The sequence below is a fragment of the Pipra filicauda genome, unplaced genomic scaffold (genome assembly GCF_003945595.2).
Source record: "Pipra filicauda isolate LSUMZ 115617 unplaced genomic scaffold, ASM394559v2 scaffold6_size6359152_pilon, whole genome shotgun sequence".
Taxonomy (NCBI): Eukaryota; Metazoa; Chordata; class Aves; order Passeriformes; family Pipridae; genus Pipra; species Pipra filicauda.
The window spans coordinates 4,468,942-4,493,284 of NW_024104865.1; the positions used below are offsets into that span (position 1 = coordinate 4,468,942).

At 40.1% G+C, this 24,343-nt stretch overlaps 1 protein-coding gene across 1 annotated transcript in view; it reads left to right on the top strand.

Annotated features, from left to right (window-relative positions):
* LOC114003128 (cytosolic phospholipase A2 epsilon-like) overlaps nucleotides 1-22,548 on the top strand; it is a 36,916-nt gene extending 14,368 nt beyond the window's left edge. The window contains exons 5-22 of the mRNA XM_027749788.2: nucleotides 4,552-4,688; nucleotides 5,501-5,629; nucleotides 6,260-6,300; nucleotides 6,859-6,901; nucleotides 7,305-7,368; nucleotides 8,284-8,453; nucleotides 8,578-8,670; nucleotides 9,428-9,465; nucleotides 10,599-10,734; nucleotides 12,238-12,374; nucleotides 12,684-12,909; nucleotides 14,406-14,520; nucleotides 14,949-15,086; nucleotides 16,769-16,876; nucleotides 17,975-18,163; nucleotides 19,086-19,252; nucleotides 19,955-20,141; nucleotides 21,830-22,548. Of these exons, the coding sequence (XP_027605589.1) occupies nucleotides 4,552-4,688; nucleotides 5,501-5,629; nucleotides 6,260-6,300; nucleotides 6,859-6,901; nucleotides 7,305-7,368; nucleotides 8,284-8,453; nucleotides 8,578-8,670; nucleotides 9,428-9,465; nucleotides 10,599-10,734; nucleotides 12,238-12,374; nucleotides 12,684-12,909; nucleotides 14,406-14,520; nucleotides 14,949-15,086; nucleotides 16,769-16,876; nucleotides 17,975-18,163; nucleotides 19,086-19,252; nucleotides 19,955-20,141; nucleotides 21,830-22,095 (2,384 nt within the window). The 3' untranslated portion in view covers nucleotides 22,096-22,548. The remainder of the gene's footprint in view (nucleotides 1-4,551; nucleotides 4,689-5,500; nucleotides 5,630-6,259; nucleotides 6,301-6,858; nucleotides 6,902-7,304; nucleotides 7,369-8,283; nucleotides 8,454-8,577; nucleotides 8,671-9,427; nucleotides 9,466-10,598; nucleotides 10,735-12,237; nucleotides 12,375-12,683; nucleotides 12,910-14,405; nucleotides 14,521-14,948; nucleotides 15,087-16,768; nucleotides 16,877-17,974; nucleotides 18,164-19,085; nucleotides 19,253-19,954; nucleotides 20,142-21,829) is intronic.
* The last annotated feature ends 1,795 nt before the right edge of the window (nucleotides 22,549-24,343 follow it).

Genomic DNA, 24,343 nt, shown 5'->3' on the forward strand with positions numbered 1-24,343 from the left:
CTTTTTCCTAGTGGTATCACCTCACATCATCTTCAAGGTCAAATTTACACATAGTAATTACTAACCATAATATGTAATTTGGCTGTGACCAACTAGCCCTGTTATTGCAGAATGACACAAAGTGGCTGAGGTGTGAAGGCACCTCTGGAGATCATGCAGTGCAGCCCCCTGCTCAAAATAGGGTCAGCTACAGCAGGTTGCTCAGAGCCATGTCCAGTTGTGTTCTGAACATCTCAAAGGGCGGAGACTTCACAACCTTTCTGGGTAACCTGTGCCAGTGTTGACCACCCTCATGACAAAACCAAAGTTTTTACTTATGTTTCAGTGGGATTTCCTGTATTTTGGTTTGTGTCCATTGTCTTTTACCTTCCACTGGGTACCACTGAGAGTCTGACTCAGACTTCTTTATTTTCCTCTCCCCCAATCAAGTATTTACACACATTGATAAGACCTCCTGAGCCTTCTCTGCTTCAGGCTGAAGAGTCCTGGCTCTCAGCTTCTCCCCATGCATCAGGTACTCCAGTCCTGCATTTTCTTTGTGGACTTTACATCCTTACCTCTCCTGTACCGGGGAACCCAGAGGTGTGGCCTTGCCATCGCTGAGTAGACACGATCTTTCCATCTGCTGGCAACACTACTTCTGATGCAGCCCAGCGGACTGTTGGCCTTGCTTGCCACAAGGGCACATTGCTGGCTCATGCTCAACCAGGTGTCCACTAACATGCACAGGTCCCTCTCCGCAGAGCTGCTTTCCAGCTGGTCAGCCCTCAGCCCATCCTGGTGCATGGGGTTATATCTCCTCATGTGAAGGACTTTGCATTTCCCTTGATAAACTTCACGAGGCTCATGTTGGCACAGTTCTGCAGCCAGCCCAGGTCCTTCTGAATGACAGCACAGCCATCGAGTGTGTCAACCACTTTCCCTAGTTTTGCTTCACCTGCAAACTTGCTGAAGCTGAGCTCTGTCCCATCACTCCCATTGTTAATACTGATGTTAAACAGCATTGGCATCAATATCAGCCCCTGGGGTACACTAGTGGTGACTGGCCTCCAGCTGAACTTTGTGCTGCTGATCACAATCCTTTGAGCCTGGCAGTTTTTAGTCCACCTCACTGTCCACTTATCTATCATGTACTTCATCAATTTGACAAAGAATTATTCTGGGAAGTACTGGAAAACATCTGAAAGACAACACTGTCATCAGTCACAGCCAGCATAGCTTCATGAGGGGAAAGTCCTGCTTATCAAACCAGATTTTCTATTATGACAAGGAAACTCACCTAGTTGATCAAAGGAAGCCAATTCACGTAATCTTTTTGGATTTCAGTAAAGTTTTTGGTACTGTCTTTCACAGGATCCTTCTGGACAAAATGTCCAGCACACAGCTGGATAAACACGTTGTGCCGTGGGTGAGCAATTGACTCAAGCACAGAGGTCAAGCACAGGAGGTAATAGTGAATGGGAGAACATCAGACTGGTGCCCTGTCACTACTGGGGTTCCACAGGGCTCCATCCTGGGCTCTGTGCTCTTCAACATCTTCGTAAATGACTTGGATGCAGGACTGGAAGAGATACTAAGCAAGTTTGTATATGACAAAAAATCGGGAGGAGCTGTTGAGTCCCTCAGAGGCAGGAAGGCCTTGTAGAGAGACCTCAACAAATTAGAGGGCTGGGCAATCACCAACCATATGAATTTCAACAAGTGGAAGTGTCAGATTCTGCACCTGGGATGGGGCAACCCCAGATGTTTGTACAGACTGGGGAATGAGATGTTGGAAAGCAGTGCCGCAGAAAGGGACCTGGGGGTCCTGGTTGATGGCAAGTTGAATGTGAGTCAGCAGTGCCCTGGCAGCCAGGAGGGACAACCATGTCCTGGGGGGCATCAGGCAAAGCATCGCCAGATAGTCGAGGGGGGTGATTGTCCTGCTCTGCTCTGCACTGGTGCAGCCTCACCTTGAATATTGTGTGCAGTTTGGGGCACCACAATACAAGAAAAGTATTAGGCTATTAGAGAGTGTCCAAAGAAGAACAATGAAGAAGGTCAAGGGCCTTGGGGGGAGGCTGTATGAGGAGTAGTTGAGGTCATTTGATCTGTTCATCCTGGAGGAGACTGGGGGAAGACTTCATTGTAGTCTACAACTTCCTTGTGAGGGGAAGAGGAAGGGCAGGCACTGATCTCTTCTCTGTGGTGACCAGTGACAGGACCCAAGGGAATGGCCTGAAGTTATGTCAGGGGAGGTTTAGGTTGAATATTAGAAAGACGATCTTCACTCAGAGGTGATTGGTCGCTGGAACAGGCTCCCCAGGGAACTGGTCACAGCACCAAGGCTGACAGAGTTCAAGAAGTGTTTGGATGATACTCTTGGGCATATGCTGTGATTCTTGGGGATGGTCCTGTGCAGGGCTAAGAGTTGGATTCAATGATCCTTCTGGATTCCTTCCAACTCAGCATAATCTCTGATTCTGTGATTCTTTAATTGTCAATAGCTTATTTTACATAAATATTTATGAAATCAACACACATATGGAAAAATTATTGTAGAAAGTAGCCTCACAAAAACATTTTGTCAAAGAAAACACTCCAGAATATCAGTAAATTCCAGATAAAACAGTAACAAAAGACATTCATAAATGCTGTGGCTATCCATTCATGCTTGGCTCAGAGTTTTAGTTCTACCATCTTTGTTTTATACACTGTGTGGTGGAAAGTCGGAATTTAATATCAGGCTAAAGCATTTTGGCATTCATTAAGAAAAAGAAAGGAAAAGAAAATAATTGGCCTTTGCAACTACAACAAAAATATAGAAATGAGCCCTTCCTGCACCTTATGATGGCTAGAAACTAAAAATGAGAGAAATTATGTCTCAGATCAGTTCAGAAATGTCAATTTCTGTAGGATGTCCCATTTCAGCCTCTTTAGTGACTTTGGGATTGGTTTTGGAACACTTGAGACTGGCAGTGGTAAGTGCTCTCATTAATGGCAGGAGGGATGGTCCAGCTGCCCTGAGGCTACATTTAGTTCTTGGCTATTGTACTGGCTTCCTATAAGCTCTTGAGAAACTCTGTAGATCAGAGGCAGTGATACCACTTATCAGGGCGAGCACATCACAGCTCAGCAAGCTGTCAGACAGCACAATGATGAGAGATGGTTCAGTTATGAGATAGATCAGTAATCAGAGCCCTCCTGCTCATAGTAAATTGAATATATATTATACTAAACAATATTATACCAATATAATAAATAATAAATAAGTAATAATATTATATTAAAGTCCATGTATTATTCTGTCACTTCCATTATGTAAAAATCTAAGAGCCTGAAATGTTGTCAGTGAAAATTATTTCAAAGTCTGAAAGGCAATCTACTACCTTATTGAGAGAAAACTCATGGCAGTGTCAAGAAATTCCTTCAGATTCAGCATGAATTGTTACCTGGGAATCTTCCTGCCTAATAGTCATCCTCCTCTGGAGATGTCCCAATCACAGGGTCTCTGGACTTCAGGCAACCTGTTATTTTTAGACAAAATATCCCAAAGCAATACATCTAATATCCTGAACAAAGACACCAGGACAAACTCTCTTTTAACCTTGAGGAGCTGCCGCAAGACCTGCGCCATGCTTATACACAGTGAGCGTTCATCTCTCCACTCATGAGGTAGTTAGCTCTGCTGACTGACGTGGGACTAGACTTCTCCTCTTTTCTCACGAAAGTCTGTGTTTACACAACAGAATGGATCTGTTCCAGTTGCTTCCGGAACAGTTCCTGTCCGATGTCTGAGAATCTGTTTGGTGTTCACTTGGTTCAGGATCTATGGCAGGTGGTACCTTACAGCAAGTGCAGGCTCACTCCCTTCATCCGCAAGATCCAAATCCTTTCTGCCACTTCATTTTTCCTGAGGAGAGATGTGAAGTAGGAAATAGCTTCCAGGTCTCTGAAGCATCAACAAATGCCAGGAAAGGGCTCCAGCTCACTACTAACCTCCTGAAGCAGCAACTGTGCTGGTAGGCCTCTCCCTTCCCACCCCACCTAAGGAGACAATGATCAAGGGGACTTGAATAATTAATTTTCCATCATGAAGAGTTAATAACCAGGTATACCATATATTTACTATCTGAATCAGACTGAAACCTGATTCTTTTAAGATTTCTCACAAAGTTAAGTTGCCTCAGATACAACTTATGCACAATCCCTCTCAGGGTCTGAAGCTCATATTGTGCTGCCTCTGTTGTGATTTCTCCTACCTAATTTTGTTGATCAGGAGCAATATGAAACTCCTGGCTATCCATACTATCCACTAGCTAGGACTGTATTTTTAATTTTAATGTGTGAGATTATGCATAGTTATTTGAATACACTGCTTATTAAAAATAGTGTTGTGATGAGCAAATTAATTTTATCCAGCTATGTGATTTCTATCTTTCTGGTTTGGCCTATGTATATCAGAAAGAACTGGTCGTTTCTCACCCATGTTCAAGCTATGGAGCATTTAAATGTTTCCACTGCTTGTGTTGTGATTCCTCTGACAGATATTTTGTGCCTATGTTTCTACAGTAAGCCAATCTGATTGCTATGTGAGCCTCTGGTTGCCAGCTGCTTCAGATGAAAAACTCCACACCAAAACCATCAAAAACTGCAGAAATCCCGTGTGGAATGAAAGTTTCTACTTCCGGATACAGAGACAAGTCAAGGTACACAAACAAAAACCTCTCTTCTTCACTTTGTCTCTATGTAACATCTTTCAGTTTAGAGCAAAACAGGAGGTCATGTCTTCTAATGCCTTTCTGAGTTTACTTAAAATTCCCCATGCAAGCTGGAGCAAAACAGTTCTGGCTTTTGCTGGAATACACTTTACTCCCAACAGATAGTTATTATTTATACGTGGATAATGTGAGTATGACCTCCTTGGGGAAGGCTAATGGGACCAATGACAGTTACAACAGAGAGACACTATGAAATGAAAATATAAAATTACACTATAACAGAAAAACACATCTTTTCCTGAGAGGACATGAAATGGCATATCAATGCCAGGAAGCTGCCAAATTCTAGTAAGATGAAGATATTTACTCAGTTTGCTGCTGATGGTTACACTACACTCAAATGGCTGTGAACAGGTGGCTGAAAGCAGAATGAATGTCCAAGGATCCGGAAAGGTGACTATTGATATGAAGTGTCCTTTATTACCTCTGTTGATAGGAAACAATATAGGAATATGGTAATCCATATTCCTCCCTAAAAGATTGCGTTTTTCATGAGAGCTACTTAAAAGCATAAAAGGTGACCAGAAAGATATCTCAGTTCAGCCTTAACTGATGAGACTAAGAGCTGTTTCTTATAAAGTAGATAAGACTCACTTTCTTACTCTTCCTTGTGACATTTTTTCATCAATATTTTTCTATTTCCTCTCTGTAAAACAGATGCTAAACCTGCAAGAGCTGCAGAATATTATACTTCTTGAGTACATGCTAATGAATTGGTTATTTTTAATTTCTTTTCCCAGAATATTCTGGAAATCACTGTTTCTGATGATGACATTATTCATGATGATGACCATGCAATTGTGCTTTTTGATGTAGCTAAAATCCCCCTTGGGGAAAGAGTGTTTATAACATTCCCTCTAAATCCACAGGTAAGAGCTCACTCAGACATTTAGTACATCTTAATGTCCATTCTCTCCCCTCTGATTAAAAAGGCATGCTGTCTCTTCTGTCTTTTACCACCAGGACCAACTTGGTAGTAAAAATGTAGCAAAATTTATTAAAATCCTGGAAATTGCATGCCAGTGACAAAATAGATAGCCTTCTCAAATTCCTCTTGCTTTCCTCTGGCATGTCATGGCCAAAATCCCAAGCCAAGCTTTGCACTTTTAATAAATCTGATAGAAAATGACAATTTATGTAATCCTCACAAAGACTATGAAAAGAAAAAAGAAACAAGGACAGGAAAACAGCCTATTTCCACAATATTTTACTATACATCAAGTCTTATCATACCATGTTCAGCACATGGAAGCTGGCAAAGATAAAGGTTTAGTAGGGAGACTTTTAAGCACCAAACACACTATAGTCTGCTAGTACAATTGAAATCTTATCCTTGGTGAAGAAAAAGCTGTCTCTGTCTTTTAATGCTGACAATAGCAAGCATGAAACAGAATATTGTTACTTATGAAAACATAAAGGGAACTGTGCTTGCAAAAATGAAGGTCGCTTTGAAAACCTCTGCACATGCTAATGGAGTTTGCTTCTTTTTTTATTTTCAGAGGAAGGAGGAGTTGGAAGTTGAGTTTGTACTGGAGAGCATGTGAGTAAAACCCCAATAATCAGAATTACAGCTTGGAGTGGTGCATTAGTGCAGGGAAACCTTCTGTAGACCAGTATCATGTCAATAGCCAAATTCAATCTTTTTCCAAAGTTGATGTGTGCATTAACAAATCATCCCACAAAAGGAAAATGCCATGGTGTGGAGGAGAGTTCCAAATTTTTAATTCTGTGACTTTTTAGTAAGATTTATGTATTACTTACATAGTTCAGAGTTGGATGCTAAATCCCTCTGCAGTAAGTCTATAGATTTACTGGACAGCATTCTCTGGGAAAGTCATGACTGAGGAGAAGGTTGCTACCCATCTTGTGCTACTAAGGCTATTACAAGCACATTCCAGATACCTTATTGCAATTTAATCATTTCCGCTGGGTCATTATGTGGCATATAGCATAAAGGGAGCATACTTCTGGAGACAATAAGAAGGAGCAAATAAAATAATTGTAATAAAAAAATTAAGAAAGAATAGTGTGTCCTGTTCAGGACAATATCCAGAATATATTGTTTGTAAAATACATATTATTTATTCTTGTTTTCTAGCCTGGATCCTCCTGAAACCATCATCACAAATGGAGCAATAGTGGTAAAATATTTGTTTTGTTCTTTTGTGTTCTTTCCCACATCATTCCTTACCCTAGCTGACCATAACATCAGTGACGGAAATGTCCCCACTCTTCATTCTTTAGTGATACTTTCTCTTAGAAGCTTTATCTTTAAGGAGGCCAGCATGATCTTAGAGAAGCTTTCTGACTGTTATGATTTCACCCTGTTTTGTCCGCATCCACTGAAAATTGCAATGTGTTTAGCAGAGCACCATCTTCCTATGTGACAATGAAGTGAATTCTCACTTTCACTGGATATGGCAAGAGCCTCCAACACAGTTGGCCCCCACATTCAAGCAATTCCCCTGCCAACATCTGCCAGCATGGGTGGTGAGGTGGCTGGATGAGTTCTCTAATTCTCTGTCCCCATCATGCGTACTGTAGTGTCGCGAGGAAGCCTGCTTGGAAGTTCACTTGGACAGCAGAATGCAAAAGAAGCATTTTTCAGGTAAGCTTATTAATTGTTTAAATGAATATTACTGATTCTACCCTCTCTAACAAGGCCTAGAAATTGAATCATCAAAATAATAAGGTTTTAATTGATCATATCAAAGATGATTTGTAAAAATTCTTCAGCGGATAATGCTACCAGTCCTGCAGCAGGTGTAGGCTCAGGGTTCCAACTTCATGGGGAGCCTTGTGCCAGAGTACAGAAAAAACAACAGGTGCTTGTACAGAAGGTATCTAGATCCCAAGCTGAGATTCTGGAAACCTCTGCTATAGTGCTGCTAAACCCTGAAAAAGCCTAATTCCTCAGGCACAGTAGTCCATAACCTTAACTTTCCTCAGCATTTCTGTCAGTTCACCTTCTGCATATGCATAGCAACACCTCATTTTTTGCAGGGGTTAGCCACTCAGCAGCTGGCTCCTGCCTGACCCTGATCAAGATCCAGAATCTAGAAGTTCCTCTGCCCACATCCCCTGAGAGGCTGGATCTGGTAGGCAATCTCAGAGCATGCGTAACGCACACTGGCAGGTTTAGCTAATTTCTTCATATAAATAGGGTCATCTGCTGCAGAGTAATATCTTATTTTAGGGGACTGAGAGCTTCTTTTGCTCATTGAGATGAGGGTAATTTACAACGCAAAGTACCTCTTTGTATTCATTGTGTCATGATGCAATTGTAACAGAAATGCATCAGTCTTAAATTCAGTGCCATTCACATCACACTCTAATCTGACTTCTTGCTCAGCACATTACAAAGAGATGTTTGGGGTTTGGATCACTTTCAGAAGACAGCTTTCCAAATATGAAACAAGAGAAGGAATTTGTTCAAAGCTACCTTTTGCTTCTTTTTTTCCCCCCGCTCCTTTTTTTGCAATTGTAAGTAATTTTGTGTGTGCATTTTATCTCATTGTTTTAGAGAATGAGCTAACATTTACAGTGAGAGGATCCTTTGAAGAAAGCCAGACAGTTTCAGTGGGCTGTGACTCCCGCTCCCCTCTCCCAGATCCCACTTTCTTCCACTATGCCAGATACAAGCAACCCTCCCTGGATGTTACGCTCACAAAGAAGAGGAAGCTTCCCACCTTTGTACGTTACCCCAGAACATGGTAGAGAACACAGACAGTCCTATGACCTGACATTTACATGTGAGTAGGCAGCAAGAGAAGAACATTTCTGTTTTAACCAAAAAGCACTCCGTGCTACTTTTCAGTGTGCTTGTGTGCCATGTGGAGCAAGGAGGAGAAGCATCCCCCTGACAATCCCTTTGAAGTCACTCCCCTCAGAGCGGGAAGTAGTTGGTGAGGTAAGTGTCTACTGGCCATGGGGAATCCTTTATAAGCTTTTTAAAATTGTGACTATCAAGAAGCAGAAACCGAAGACCACTTCTCTCTTTACAGAGATGGTTGCTTTCTAATCCCCCTTCAATCTAGGGCGATGCATAACGAAGTGAATTATTTGGAGCAAAATAAAATGGGGAATTCTGGGGAGAAGGGGGAGAAGGGAAATGTCTAGGCTTTTCCTCATGCTTCTTCTATTCTCCATGTACTTAACCAGGCTGAAATTCACTGGGAGCCACTGGGAAGAGGGGTGAGGCTGTAGCCTGGTACACTGCTACAAGAGGCAACCCATGCCACAAGTCTGGGGTGCTCAGACTTTTTGTCTTCCCCTTGTATCTGACATTATTATCTGAGAGGACATAGTTTCAAGGTTTCAAAGTTTAGTGGTGGACTCTTCCAGAGAGGTGAGGTGTAGCACTGCAGCTCTTCTGTTACTTGTGTAGCAAACTAGTACCAGCACAAGCTACACCTGAATTTCATAACGGAGAGAAGATGTGGACTACAGATGATAGTACTAAAGCCTTAATGTGTTAAATCTGTGCACATTCTGGGACTAGTGAAACCTTGAGAGGAGAGCCTATCTTCCCAAATTCAGTTGACTGAGACGCAGAGCTTCGTAGATGTAATGATGACCCAAAAGATCTATGTCTCAATCTGCATGGGGGAAAAGGACTGTTTTAAACAAAATATCAATATTCATAATTTTATCTTTTTAATTTTCAGCACAGAAAAGTTGATTTGCGCTTTAAGGTGAAAAAATGGTAAGACATCTCCTTAGTTCTTTGTATTCAGGTAGCTGTCAATCAAGTTCCAGTTCCTTTGTTACTGACTTTGTGTCCTGAATGATGGCTTATCCTCATTTCAGACTATAAAATAAAATTAACTCAGTACACAACACAAAAATTTTCAACAGTTGTGAATTTATGTGATGGGACAGTGAGTTAAGAAAAGAAGACACCAATTTTCTATTCATATTGTGCTGCAATCAATATTACATGGTATAGGCCACTCTGATACCTCTAAATTCATTGCCAAATTCAGATTTTCAATAAAAGCATCATTTCAAAACTAATTGAAAGAAACATTTCTGTTTCCCAAGGGGTTTTTTTAACTGTTTTCTTTCACTAAAGGACCAAAATCACAGTGCTCTACGATATGAAAAAAATTGAAATAATCAATGTACCTTCATTTATTTTTTTTTCAATGTGTACTCAAAGAGATAAATGCAAATAAACTCAATCAAGTGATGCTTATTTTTAAACCAAGGAAACACATTGTGTATTTTGGAATATGGTTAAGGCCTTAGTAAAATTTATAAGATGAATATGTTGCATTGTAATGGAAGAGAACTTCCAAAAAAGCAGGTATGTCTTCCATCATGCTGTTTATTTTCAGTAAATATGCTATGAGATATACATACCATTTACAGCAGTAATTTAAAAACTTCCTTACCACACTTAAGAAGAATTTTCATAGCAGTTTCCAAACTACAAAAGTAGTGCTTATAAATATAGCAAACCCATCTGATTGTGTAAATCTACAACTTCAGTACACATTTCACAGGTATCAGTGGAAGTTTGCACAACTTTTAAAAGCCACCTTTAAAACACTGCCCTCTGCAGGCTTCTGAATTCATGTTTGAAAAGGAACAATTATTTATATGTAGCTATATTTAATTTCAGGTACCTTTGGCGGGGAGGAAAAAAAAAGAAAACCCCTCAATTCAAAGAAAGATGGACTATTTTTTTCCAAGAACAAACTAGAACATTTAATATCTTTCTGCTTTGCTTTATATAGACCTGGTAATGAAGGCATGTCTATTTTTGAAGTAGAAGAAATTAAAATGCTGATATAAAATACAAATGTCATGTAAGACACTTGATACTTGTTCCAGTCAGGAAGACCTAGATGTACGCCTGGGGTTTGACCTGTGTGTCCAGGAACGGGATTTCATTCGCAAGAGGAAGAAGGTGGTTGCAGCTGCTTTGAAGGACATTCTCCAGCTGGAAGAGAACTTGCAGGATGATGAGGTGCCTGAGACATAGTTATTCTCTGCTTTCTCCGCAGATGAGTGTCAAAACATATCATTGATGTTTACATTTCTCTGGACACAGTGTACAGTTTCATGTACAAGCTATGGCTGACTTCTTCTTTCTGGGGCTGATTTCTTTATTCTAGGGAAGAAATGAGTACTCATAGGAAACAATAATAAAAACCTTGTAGCCCTGTTGCTACAGAATCTAGCCTTGTGTTCACTAGCAGTCTGCACCATAATGCTGAGAAGGGCAAAGTGCTCTCAGAACCTAAGCCAAAGCTTCTTTTAGGCCCCATAGGCATCTCAGCCAGATCTAAACTGTTGATTCAGCACTTCGTTCCCTCACAGTTAAAACTGGACTTCATTTTGTTTATCTTTTGTGCCAGCATTTACGTTCCTGTTGTGTAAGCCCAGCACGCTGCCAGTTTGACTTCATCACCTGCTATAGCCTCTGCTTGCTTGACAAAGGGGATTAATAACAGAGGTTCCAAGGCGAGAGGAAATCAGGTTTCTCTTTTTCAGTTGTATGCCCACGACTGCAGTGTGAAGCCTGAACTCAAATGCAGAGATGACAAATTTTCCTCATTTTGACCTAAACTGGGTTTAGCTCTTTTTGCACAGCTGGACCTTTCAGACACAAGACCTTGCTTTGAAATTCCAGCACTAAGCTATGGACCATTTCCTTCCCCTCAGATGTAGAGGCGCCCATACTTCCCTGCAGAACAATCTCTCTAGATTCTCCTGATGATTTGCACATGAGACTAATTCACCCCAGTGCATGGTAGCTGGCTTTACTGTTAATGCAGCCAATTTATATTCACAAATTAATTCTTTTTCTAAGACTATCAGTCCCTGGGTTTCCGTATGATCACAGAAAGAAGTAATTGCAGCTCACTTGCATACCTAGTATTGTATGTACACATGTGGCAGGTGGAGTGAATGTTGCTTCTCTTTCCCTACAGTAATTGTAAAAGGAGATGGCGTCACCAGCCTCTGGTCTCAGGTGTTCTGAACTGCTCTGTGCTCCTAAATCCATCAGCCATGACACCTCTAGTATGGCCTGTGAAATAACTATACAATAGTAGAAACTGACCTTAGCAAACTTCAGGAAAAGAGAGGTTATTACTGCTTACATGGAAACTGTGAGATAGCACTGATGTTTTCTGGTCTATTGCATCCGATAAAAGTCTGACTCAGACGGTAGGAGGTACAATTTCCTGTAGTTTTTTTGGCCAGCCTGTGTTAATTTTGCAATAGTGCACTGAAAATGCGATGTTTGAGAAGGTGGATTTCATGTTCTAATGCACAGCTGCATGCCAGAGGAAATATGAAGTATTTCTTACTCCTTATATGCCCCATTATTAATTTAGGTTTTTCTTCACCTTGGACTGCTGGCATGCAGAATCTTTACTACTTTATCAGTGCTGTAACTTTCTAATCAAAGATGTCTCCCTTCTCAGATCGTGTCACTAAATGCATGTATTTTGGGATTGAATAGGTACCTGTGGTGGCAATCATGACAACAGGTGGTGGAACCAGAGCTCTGACAGCCATGTATGCTCACCTTCTCAGTGTACAGGAAATGAGTGTCTTGGACTGTGTCTCATACATCACTGGTTTATCTGGCACAACATGGTAAGACCAAGATGTGCAAAGCTGTCGCAGGAATTTTCTATATATGACATCAAGAAGTGATCTGAAGAGTTGTATGATCTTTACTATCAAGAAAGGGCTTTCTTTTTTCTGTTTCTTCCAGTGAATATTTTCCCACATTTGGAATTAAATACGTGGATGGTACCACATACATGGTGTTTTTTCATGTGAATTAAGACATAATACACAAGCCTCCATAACTTCACAAAGCTCTGCTTCATAACTCACAGTAAGTAACTCACATTTTCCTTGTGGTTTTTTATTTTGTTTTGTTTTGTTTTTCTTTTTCAGGACCATGTCAAACTTGTATGAAGATCCTAACTGGTCCCAAAAGGATCTTAAGGAAACAGTCAATGATGCCCGAAAGCATGTGCTCAAAAATAAGTTTCTTACTTGTTTTGCAACTGATCGTTTGAAATACTATTTGAAGGAGTTGTGCCAGAGGAAACAGGAAGGACACCAACTATGTTTCACGGATCTATGGGGACTCATCATTGAAGCCATGTTCCATGACAAGGTACAATAACAGCACCTTTCTCTTCAGATTTGAATATTTAGTGAATACAACAGTGAGGGAAGACAGTAAATCAAAAATTAGTCGAGATTGAAGGGGATCTCTGGAGTTCATCTTGTTCAAACAGGACCAGGAAGGGCAGGCTACCCTGAACCATGGGCTTTGAATATCTCCACAGGTGAAGACTCCACAACTTCTCTGGGTAACATATGTTTGACCACCCTTACAGAAAGGGGTTTTTTTTCTGACTTGTTTGTTTTTCGTATAGATTATGGAGAGGGACTTTTCACAAGGGTATGTAGTGATAGGACAAGGGGAAATGGCCTTAAGCTGAAGGAGGGTAGGTTTAGATTAGATATTAGGAAGAAATTCTTTACTATAAGGGCAGTGAGGCACTGGAACAGGTTGCCCAGAGAGGTTGTGGACTCCCTGTCCCTGGAGGTGTTTAAGACCAGTCTGGGTGGGCCTCTGAGCAACCTGGTCTAGTGGAAGGTGTTCCTGCCTATGGCAGGGAGGTTGGAACTAGATGATCTTTAAGATCCCTTCCAACCCTAAATATTCTATGGTTCTATGAACTCACATGTAGAAATTTAAATGAAAATCCCGCTGTTCTTTTTAAAAAGCTGCACAATATGATGACAAATGAAAATCACAGACCCAAACCCAGTATCTCTGAGCTATTAATGGCATTATGCTACCCTGTAAACACTTCCACCAAAAAGCAATATTCAAGCTCTATTTTAATCTTCATTAATATTTCCCTCCCAAAAACATTCCCCTTGTAATATGATTAACCCCGCACACATCCACATCACAGTGCTAGACTACCTGGGGGTCTCCTCAGCAGGAAGCTGCGAGTGTCCCTGCAATGCCACAGCTCTGTCCCCTGACCAACACAGCCCAAGGGAAGTCTAGTGGCCCTGGTGACACAGCTATACTTCCAAGGGCTGCTCTGGTGAGGAGGAGCACCTTCAATTCTGCTTTGAGAAGGATCTGAACAGAGCATCCTTTCAAACTTTGATTCTACTCCCAAACCATCCTGCCCTTTCTACCCTGCCTGAGTATGCTCTGCAGCAGAAACACTAAGGGTCAAGGCTCATTGAAGACTAACTCTGTTTGAGCCTTGTCTCTGTCACAGGTCTGAGGAAAAAAATGTTTCTCTGGGCAGTCAGGGAAAGTTTTACTCTTTTGAAATTAAATATTTCTGTTCGAAAGAGCTTTTCAAACGTTTCCAGACATTTTTTCTGAAACAAAAATGTGAATAACAACATTTTCTCCCTACCAATGAAATCTCATATTTTTTTCAACATATGAACTTAGCACTATTTGTGTGCTCAAGTGCTGGGGCAGGGGAGGGTCATGACACTTTGAACTAAACAGGTGGGGAGCATCCCAGTTGGAGCCTTGTATGCACTGTGTTGTCACCACTAGGCTTAGATGAAGTGAGAAGCTCTTTGTGTCATCTAACTGTCCTCAGCTACTGTCCTTATTCAAAACAGGAGGACTCCCATAAGCTCACAGATCAGCAGCAGGCACTAAATCAGGGTCAAAATCCCCTGCCCATCTACCTCTCTCTCAATGTGAAGGATAAAATCAGCGACAAGGATTTTAGAGGTAATAATACTCTAGAATTGCATTTAATATTTGTTCCTAATTAGGGTCAATTTAGGATTAGGTGAAGAAATCAATTCAATGCACAAATACACTAAAAGGCCAATCTATTTCAGAGCAGAAATTTAATAGTTATTTTTTTGAAGGCATTAGTATGTTTATCTTGTATTCAGGATAAAAGGTTGGATGATGGAGGACATTATCTGTCTGTATTTCTGTAGAAAGCTTCAGCAAGTTTGTAGAGACATTTAGATGTAAGAGGACAATTGGCTCTTAACGTTTACCACCGTGAAATGTACAGTGAATAAATGTCTTCTTGCAAAGTGTTATTTAGAAAGCAGTCTGTCTTAACCTGGCCAATATCATATGCTTTATTCAAATAATTATACCTCTGATGCTGTAATCAGACTGCCTTGTTCTTTTTCTTTTAGAATGGGTGGAATTCACCCCTTATGAGGTAGGATTCCCAAAATATGGAGCATTCATTCGTGCAGAAGATTTTGGCAGTGAGTTCTTCATGGGTCGTCTCATGAAGAAAATCCCAGAATCCAGAATCTGCTTTTTGGAAGGTGATTTTTTTGTTCTGGGGAAATGTAAAATAATATAATCTGCTCCTGCACAAACCTTCTTCTGAAATGAAGCAGTTAGTATTTTCTTCATCTGCCAGGAGCAGTATATGGTAAAATATTAGAATTGATAACAGGTTACCATCTGAAGGATTTTTTGTTTTCTCTCTGATTTTATTCAGCTGAACAGATTTACTTGATTTCGTATGTGGTTATGCTTACTGACATGAGGCCTTTGCAATACTTGTATGTCTTTGTCAGCAACAAAACTTGTGTATCATTGCCACTAAGTTAAATCATCAGTTTATTCTGCAACCTGAGTCTCTAAAATACCCACTTTTATCTACAAAGTTCCTGTCACACCTAACCCTGATTAATTCTTAGGATAACACTTCCATTTCAGAGTGCAGATAGTTCATAATATTTGTCTTTTTTCCCTCTTGCACAAGAAAGTGAAAGTAATAAGGAAATCTTTCTTCCCTTTGCGAAAGCAATCTCTTGCCTCATTGTTCTTCCTACTTCCACCAACTGCATGAAGGAGAAAGGAAGTTTCAGGGGTTTTTTTTGAGAAGTTGAGACTTTCTGCTTGTGTGGAGATTTCACTATAGCTAGTGGTGAGGTGTAAGGAAGCAACTCAGTATCTTTCTCTCCCTGGCTGCAATTTCAGATAAGGTACTCAGCTCTCCTCTTCTGTGGTCAGAAACTCTGGCAGGTCACCAGCCCCTTCCTACACCTCCCACCTTGGTGCTTTCTTCCTCCCTTCTCTAGAGCAATGCTGGGACATTTCTGCCCCTGTTCCCTGACAGTGAGCTAGAGTATGCCCTCATACAGGCAGTGTCCAGCGACACAATTATTTGAAAGGTTTTCAGCAAATTCCTTTGCACTCCAGCTCCTGAACAAGACAAGGACTGATCACGTAGGTCCTGCGGTCCTTTCCTGCTCAGGTGTGGCCTGTTCCTCCCAAGAGCACCAGGTACAGTTCTGCAGTTTGAAAGGTTCAGGAAGGCACTGTGGGACACCTGGCATATCCAAGCATATCACATAATGATGTTTTATCAGGCTGATAGACTGCAAATAGGTGTCAGCCTGGACTGGTTAGTAGATGAACTTGAAAATGGAATGCAGATATGCTCCAAATCCTAAAAAATTAGAAGAAAAATCAAAAGACTCATACATTTGCACTTCCTATTCTCAAAACTTTTAAGTTGGTTTCCTCATTCTAAGGGATATTAGCACACGACTCTTGAATGTTTCGTGTTTGATAGTCCTGCATGATAACTGCGTACCTGTAACAGGATTATGCTAGAAACAAATGAAACCTTTAGAATCACAAATGCTGGGAACTTGGGGAGTAACAAATGATAAGGACAGATGGAAAATACTAAGATGAACTTGACAAAAAGTTACTTTGCCATGTAACAAAAATGAATGTGTTAGCAGATATACTAAAAAAACTACCAGCCCTCTTAATATATGCCAATAAGTTAGATTCTTCAAATACATTTTGGATTCCTATACCAATTTAGAAAGACAGTCCCTACTATTTGTGCATTAATATAGTATAATGAATTAGTATAGTATAATTAATTACATTTGCTAGAGAATGCAGAAGATACTGAAGGTGAATGAAAATACTTTCAGGTCTTTATCAGTTTATTTTCTGTCGAATATATCCTATGCCACAGGGATCTGGAGCAGTGTATTTTCCTTGAACCTTATGGATGCTTGGTATATATCTGTTCATTCAGAAGACTTCTGGCACAAATGGACCCAAGACAAAATTACTGACATAGGTGGGTTATTCTTACATGATTATGTTATTTTATTTTCCCTCTCTTCTTTTTATCTCTTTTTATATTTTTTTTCTTATTGTCTGTGCTTCTATTCTCTCACTGAATTTTTCAAGGCCGTTTTAGAACATCCTTTTCAGGGATTTCAATTATCCACATGGAAACCAGGAGGAAATTAATGCCATGTATTATAGTATGTCAATCATTTCAGTTGTGTAGAAAAGAACCCATGGAATATGTCACAAAAAAAAATAAAATAAAAGAGAGAAAGGTCCTCTTATGAGATGTTTTCTGAGCACAGGTGCAAAACTAGAGAAAAATATCTCTGTAGAGTAGAAGAGAATAAAAGCCTCCTGTAGCATTCCACAATCTCCCAGTTATTTTCTCAGAAGTTGAAGTGTGGCATGAAGAATCACAGAAGCAAGAGCAAACATCATCTTTGCATCTCCAAAGTCTACAAAGCATTGATAGAAACTTCAGTACTACTGGAAGTCACTCCAAACTAGTTACAAGGATTAGACTTGCAAAACATGCTAAAAAGTTAAGAAAGATCTGCAGAGTGGGATTTCAAAGAGAAATACACAAGACAGACATGTTACAGAGAAAAAAGATGAGAAGGAAGAGAAGTGTAGCAAAAAAGATTATTTATTTTATCTTCTTGCACTTGTGGGGTGTAGTTTCTTGTTCTTAAAACAAGGAGCTTACATTTGCTTGTGAGAAACATTAATTATGTTTATGTGGCTGAGAGATTGTGTTTATGTGCCTTTTTATGTGTGTGTCTGAGAAAGAAACTGTAACATGGAGTAGCAAAGGAAGACAAAGTAAGTGCAAGATATTTAGTGCATAAAAGAGAAAAGCAATGAAATTTGTAGTAGGCGAGGTGGATTCTTTTGCAGTACAAATAATGTCTTTATCACTGTGAAGCGAGAAGAAGAAAGAGATTTTTCAAAGCTTACTGAAAAACTGATATTTCTGGAAATCCTGGAAATAAAAAGAGAAAGAAGTTACAGTTTTGCCAAACATATTAAACCAAATCATGACTGCATAGATTGACATCAACAATGAAACGGCATACAAGAACTGTTGTTCTTTCTTCTGCAGATGATGAAACCCTATTCCCTACAAGACCAAATGAGCTGGATACTCGAGTGGTTTGTCCCACTGACAGCTTTTCAGACATTTTCCGAGATGTTGCAATGTTACGTCCAGCAGCATCAGAAATCCATAACTTCCTGAAGGGCCTCCAGATGAACAACAACTATCTAGAGAGCGAGTTTTCCAAGTGGAAAGGTATGGTAATAGCACCCTGCTTTGAGTTATTGTTTAAACGATCCTTATGAAAAAGAAACCATGCTTAAAAGATTATCTATCTGACTGTTTTTTTGATTTGTGCCCATGTTCCGATAATATTTGAAACTGTTTGCACTGAAAGCTGAAATTAGGTAGCAGGAGAGGCTTCAAAAATAAGTTCTTAAAAAATTTCATGAAGTTTCATGACCAATAGATGAGAAACATCTCTACCAGTCACTCAGCATATGTCTGCTGATGTGCCAGCCATCCAGCCTGCATGCTTGTGACGTGGCACTGGTGCCATCAAACGCTGTCTCTTGCCTGGCCAATACTCATGGGATGTGGGATGGAGCCCTATTTCCTGTTACATTTTTAATTGTAAGTAAGATACAACCTTTGTAACAGTATTCCCTCTTATCCAGGTTGGGAATTTTCATAATCAAGATCTTCCAGATCTTCCATGTACCATTGTAGCTCTGTGCCTGTTCTCATAGCAAGCGAGGCACCAAATGTCTTTAGTCTTTAGTGTGTTGAGACAGTGAGATGCCATTTTAATTTGTTCTGCATTAAAAAAAAAAGAAACAAAACAAAACAAAAAAACCCACCAAACCCAAAACACAACCCACTCCCCCTCCAACCTGATCAGAGTCACACCTAAAAGCAGGGGATGGAATTAATGCTGTTTCCCAGAGCCCCAAATCAACCCCTTTTAAACAGAGGAAAGCCAAAGAAATTGCAGAGTAAATAGTGAAAAGAGGAAGCCAGATGAGGAACTGAGAAATGACTGAACTGCACCCATCAGCTGTATAGGTAGATCTAAGACCCAAGAAAAGTTAAATTCTCTTTTTGTTAACAATAAACTTTCTTCAGCACCCCTTTTGCATTGAGGTACCTCCTTTGAAGAAATATGCTTCTTTTCTAGACTGTGAGCTTGACTCTCAGCCAAACCACCTGACAACAGCAACAGATTACCTCATCCTGATTGATACTGCATTTACCTTTGCTACCAGTTACCCACCCCTTATGAGACCAGAAAGGAAAGTGGATGTCATTTTGCATTTCAACTACAGTTCAGGCTCTCAGACAGGGGTGAGCCTTGTACATTCTTCTTTACTATTTTTCTGTTTCATCACTGAATTCCCAGAATAGCTGATCCTCTACTCATAGAGTATCTGGGAAGTGTAAATAAGTTAACAACTTACCAAGATTACATATGTTTATTGAACAGTACAAATGTTATCAGGAAGTAATAATTTAATAAACTGAATCTTCCCATTTTTACGTGTAAATGGTTTCAGCTGATTTGAAGGCAGTCAGATGTAGAATGAATGAAGCTAAATGCCTTTAAACATTGCCAGGATTTCTCGATGCAATCATACATATTCTTATGCATAAGAAAATATACTCTCAGGACAATACAACTGTAACAATAGAAGGATTTGATGCAGAAGGCCAGATATGCAAATAAATGCAAGAACAGTTTGTATTTAGGAATGTTAAATTCCTTAGGAATAAAACATCATCTAAAGACAGCTTTTTTCATATCCAAATGTGGCATGTAGATTTTCAAAGACAGGTATTTGGACCCAGATCCATCTCACTTGACTCTGGCCTTCCAGGTCTTGGCTCCATAAACAATCTACATCTAAAGTGGGTATGTGCCATAGTATGTCAGTACCTGTCCCTTACCTCACAAATATTCCTAGTGAAATCAGGTTTTGGTCAAATTCAAAGTTCTTCCTGTATATTCTGATGTTTTCTTTTGTTTTGTTTTCCTGTTGTGGCAACTAGCCCCTGAAAGAAGCCTCTAAATACTTTGCAAAACAGGGAATTCCATTTCCTAGAAAGGTGCCAGATGATCAGGAAACCCCACATCTGAAGGAATGCTACATTGTTGGTGATCAAGAAAGCCCAGAAACACCAATTGTGGTATTTTTCCCTCTAGTAAATGACACCTTCAGGGAATACAAAGCACCAGGTAAGTTTATTGTTACCCATCACATTAACAGAGGCAGCAGATACCCTCTTTTTCTTTTTCACTGGCCAATATCTGCTCTTCAGATCATGCTGTAAAATCAGACTTGGACTCTCTTTGCTTAGATCTGAACCATATTATGAAACTTAAAATATGTGATTTGTCCTGGACAGTAGAGAAGAAGCTGTGATCAGCCTTTGGCCCATATGCCCTCTTCAGATTTTTTTTTGGCTTTTCATAGGTAGGTTTAGAGTTTACTGAGCAAAAGTATATTCTGTTTATCTGCAGTGGCAGAAATAAGCAGGGTTATTTCCTCTCATACTTGTCATCCTTTCCTGTTAAAGAATGCTCTGGGGAATCTAAGGATTTCATTGTTTAAAATAATTTCCAGGCTCACAGTTAGGCAGATAACCTTGAAAACAAAAGTGCAAACTAGCACAGTGATGAAAATGTAGCTGTGAGGCATAGTGAAGTGATGAAAGTACAACACAGCCATGCTGACAGTTTCTGTTCATTTCAGTGAGTTTTACTTTGAAATTTAAAGAGTTTCAATAGCAACATTGCCAGTCACTTCAAAACAGATGAATTCTATGTCCTGGTACCATACCTCACATGCCATACTACTCTCTTGGTACCAAAAATCTCAGATACTCCTCCAGATGCTACAATCCCTAACTCCAGTTGTGAGTTCACTTCAAAGCCCCACAGTATCCTGAAAGCCTAAAGTTCTAGGTTGATATATGGTATAATAAATTTAAAATCAAAACAAATGCAGAAAATATTGTCCCAGTTGTATCCATCCTTATCCTTTTATTTTAAATAAGTTTTAAAAAAATCATATGGTACTTTTGCTTTGTCAGTATTCTGGATTGAGTTCATTGCATATTCGATGTATACAACTGGGGTTGTGAACAGGATTCAAATAGACTAAGGATATTTATGCAGGTACGCACACCATTCTACTCCAGCTTTTTCCACAGATCAGATAACTGAAAGGTTAGTTTCTGCAGCTGCCCTTTGTAAAGGGAATTAGGGAAAAGAGAAAAGGAGAAAGAACTAGAAGAGTAACTGAAAATTAACTTCTGAGCTGCTCTTCTATAATGCACTCTGTAGAGCTCTTCTAGCTCTGTAGAGCTGCTATGTGAGGGAGTTTGTCTCCCCTCTCCCCGGCAATAATTTCCAGAACTCATAATTTCAGGCTCATCATCTGGAAAAAAAAACATGCTGTCATGAGGCTCTTGCTGCTGCTGTCTGCTTTGGGAGAAGGGGAGGAAAGAGAGAAAGAGTAATTGCCATTCACTTGCACCTTGGCTAAAAGTGTAGGGTGCTGTGGTGGCTGGGAGGCTGCAGCAAGGCAGAGTCTGGCCTGGGAAAGTGTCAGCAAGGAGGGGAACGTGAGGACTACGCTGACAGCTCACTCCAGAGCTAGAGGAGGAGGCAGGGAATCTCACCCTCCTGTGCTCAAAAGAACTATTCTACCCGTTTTGGCATTTCCAAGAGTAGCCAGGACAACTCCTACTTGACTTACCACTACGAGCTTCTCCACTCCCTGCTGCCAACCAAATATCCCAGCAATAAAACATCTACGAAGGGAAAATTTTGGGTTGTGATCCGCTATTTTTGCATGCCTGAGAAACACTCAGACACTAACTGTTTTTTGTAAATTAACCAAGTCATTGATTGTCCGTTAGGTGTGAAACGGAGTCCCTCAGAGATGGCAGATGGTGATGTTGATGTTGCAAATGCCTGTGGTCCATACTACATAAACAATCTGAGCTATTCAGAGGAAGATTTTGACAAACTTGTTAATCTAAGTTACTACAATGTCCAGAACAACAAAGATTTGATTCTTCGGGCCTTGCATACTGCTGTGGAACGGAAAAAGCAGCATAAGAAAGAGCAACCTCTGCAAAAAGCACCTGATGAGTATGGTATGTGTGTGCCTGACAGAGGGTAACCCAGCATTTGGCTGACTGCCCAGCACTAGGGAATATGAAATAAAATATCTATGAGTCCTGTTAATGAAGAAGAAAATTAATTTTATTAGGAAGTGAAAAAAAGCCAAAGAATGCTAAGAATAGCACTTCATTTGTCATCAAAACTGCCAAAGCTTGCCTGTCAGTGGAGGGAATAAACAGAAAAAAACAGAGCTCTTCCTTAATAAACTGATGCGCTTCCCTTGTTGAAAATCTCAGGATTGTGGCTGGATGAGGCTGTGCTCCATTTGTACTTGCAGAATTGACCTTCTAGACCAGGGCCGAAATGTGTGGACAAAGAAGCATGAGGAAGTTCACACTGACTGTGTTTGTTCTCTACCTGTGCTATAAAAACAGAGGATTGTCAGTTCAGAAATGCAGCAAAGAACAAAATCCATTGTCTCTAAAATAAAATCAAGAAAGCCATTTGTGAACTAAGGAGACTTTATGTGGCTGTAAATAAATCTTAAATTTATATAATAAACCACATTTTTTGAGTAAGAGTTACAGCAAATAAACATTTTTCATAGCAAATACATGTAAAAGCCATTTCTTTTAGGTGCTTCTTCCTCTTGTAGCAAGACAATTAAATCCAACATGTAGACATTTCATAGCTGTTGAAAAATTATTGAACAAGAAACTGTACCTGCTCCAGACCTTGATGTAAACTGCCCCAGAATCCTGGAAATCCCTTGAGTTTAGGATTACATTTATTACATTTAAGATCCATCTCCACAAGAACCGACTCATGCTAATTTATTTTTTCCAGCTGGATTTAAATGTTACTGATATATAACAAAGGTTTAAAGCTTTAAAATTTTTTGAGACTACTACATTGAAAAGACACAAGAAACACAGACAAAGCAGAGCTAAAATTGTATACCTAATACCACTCATGCAAATGTGATTTTTTTAACTTGCTGTAGAATATTGCAACTGAAGTTAACTAATCATCAGTTTTCAGCTTTCTGGCACTTTGGTTGTGACATTAACATGGCTACAAGGAAGCAGTCTGGTTTTTTTGACAGATCGAATCCCAACTCTCCATTTATTCTTTTTCTAAGTTTTTTATTCAGTGGTATTGGTTTATTTATTAGACATCTTGTATGTACAAGCCCATGTTTCCAACAGGCTTCCTCACTCCTCAGTTCTGTTGTAGCATTCTTTGTCAAGAAATCCTGTTGTTGCGGGCCAAAAATGGGATTCTCACAAATTTCTTTGCCCTCAAGGTTGAGGGTCTCCTCCTAGGTGGTGCACAGAAATGTAATCCTACCACTTGAACACAATTTACACACTGTTTATCACTGTGAACATTTACCTGCACGCTACCAGATCCCATACAGCTCCTGTATGGACTATACGCCCAATATTTATATCCCATGGAAATAAGAGACAGCAGTCGGGCTGATGAATGCTGGATGTCATCATAATATAGGACAGGACATAGCCAGAGGGCACAGCCAGACCTGGGAATTTGGAAGCACTCCCAGGTTCCCATATACAGTTAGAGCTTTATTGTCTGAAGGGCAAAAATTATTTCACTGACAGCAGGAAGCATCTAGACAGGAACTCTGAAGAAAAGCAGAATGAGGTGTGTGAGTGCAAACACTTCCCTGCCCTTTCTGCTGCTCTCCAGCAGACACAAAAGGGTCATGGAGAACAATGAACACTTTATCCCATTTCAAAAAGCTTGCATGAAATAATTACTCAGTACCTCCGTTTTCTATGTTCAACGAGAATACAGAGGAAAATGACAGGGTTGATCAAGGAGCTGGAACTGCTTACACACAAGGCACGAGTAGATAAGGAATCTGCAACCTAGAAAAAGGACAAGAGGCATCAAGAGCAGAGAAGAGAGACATGGAAAATCTGGAGTGCCCTGTGGAAGACGAACAAAGAATGACTGTGCACCTCTCTTCTAAGACCAGACCTGAAAGTAATCAGACAAAACTATCAAGCAGCAGGTAATAAAGTGAAGTTGTTCTGGACACATGTAATTAGGTTACAGACTTCGCTAACCCTGGATTTTCTTGTTGATAAAAGTTTATGCATTCAAAAACTGACTGACACATTCACTGCAAAAATTTTAGGGACTGAAAAAATACAAAGGTTCTGCACCTGCCTCAGTCCTGCACTGAATCATAAATCTCAGAAACTAGGAGGACAGTCTGAGACAATGCCTGTCCTGTGGGGTATGTGAAGTATGTGACGTTCTCCAGTCACTAAATA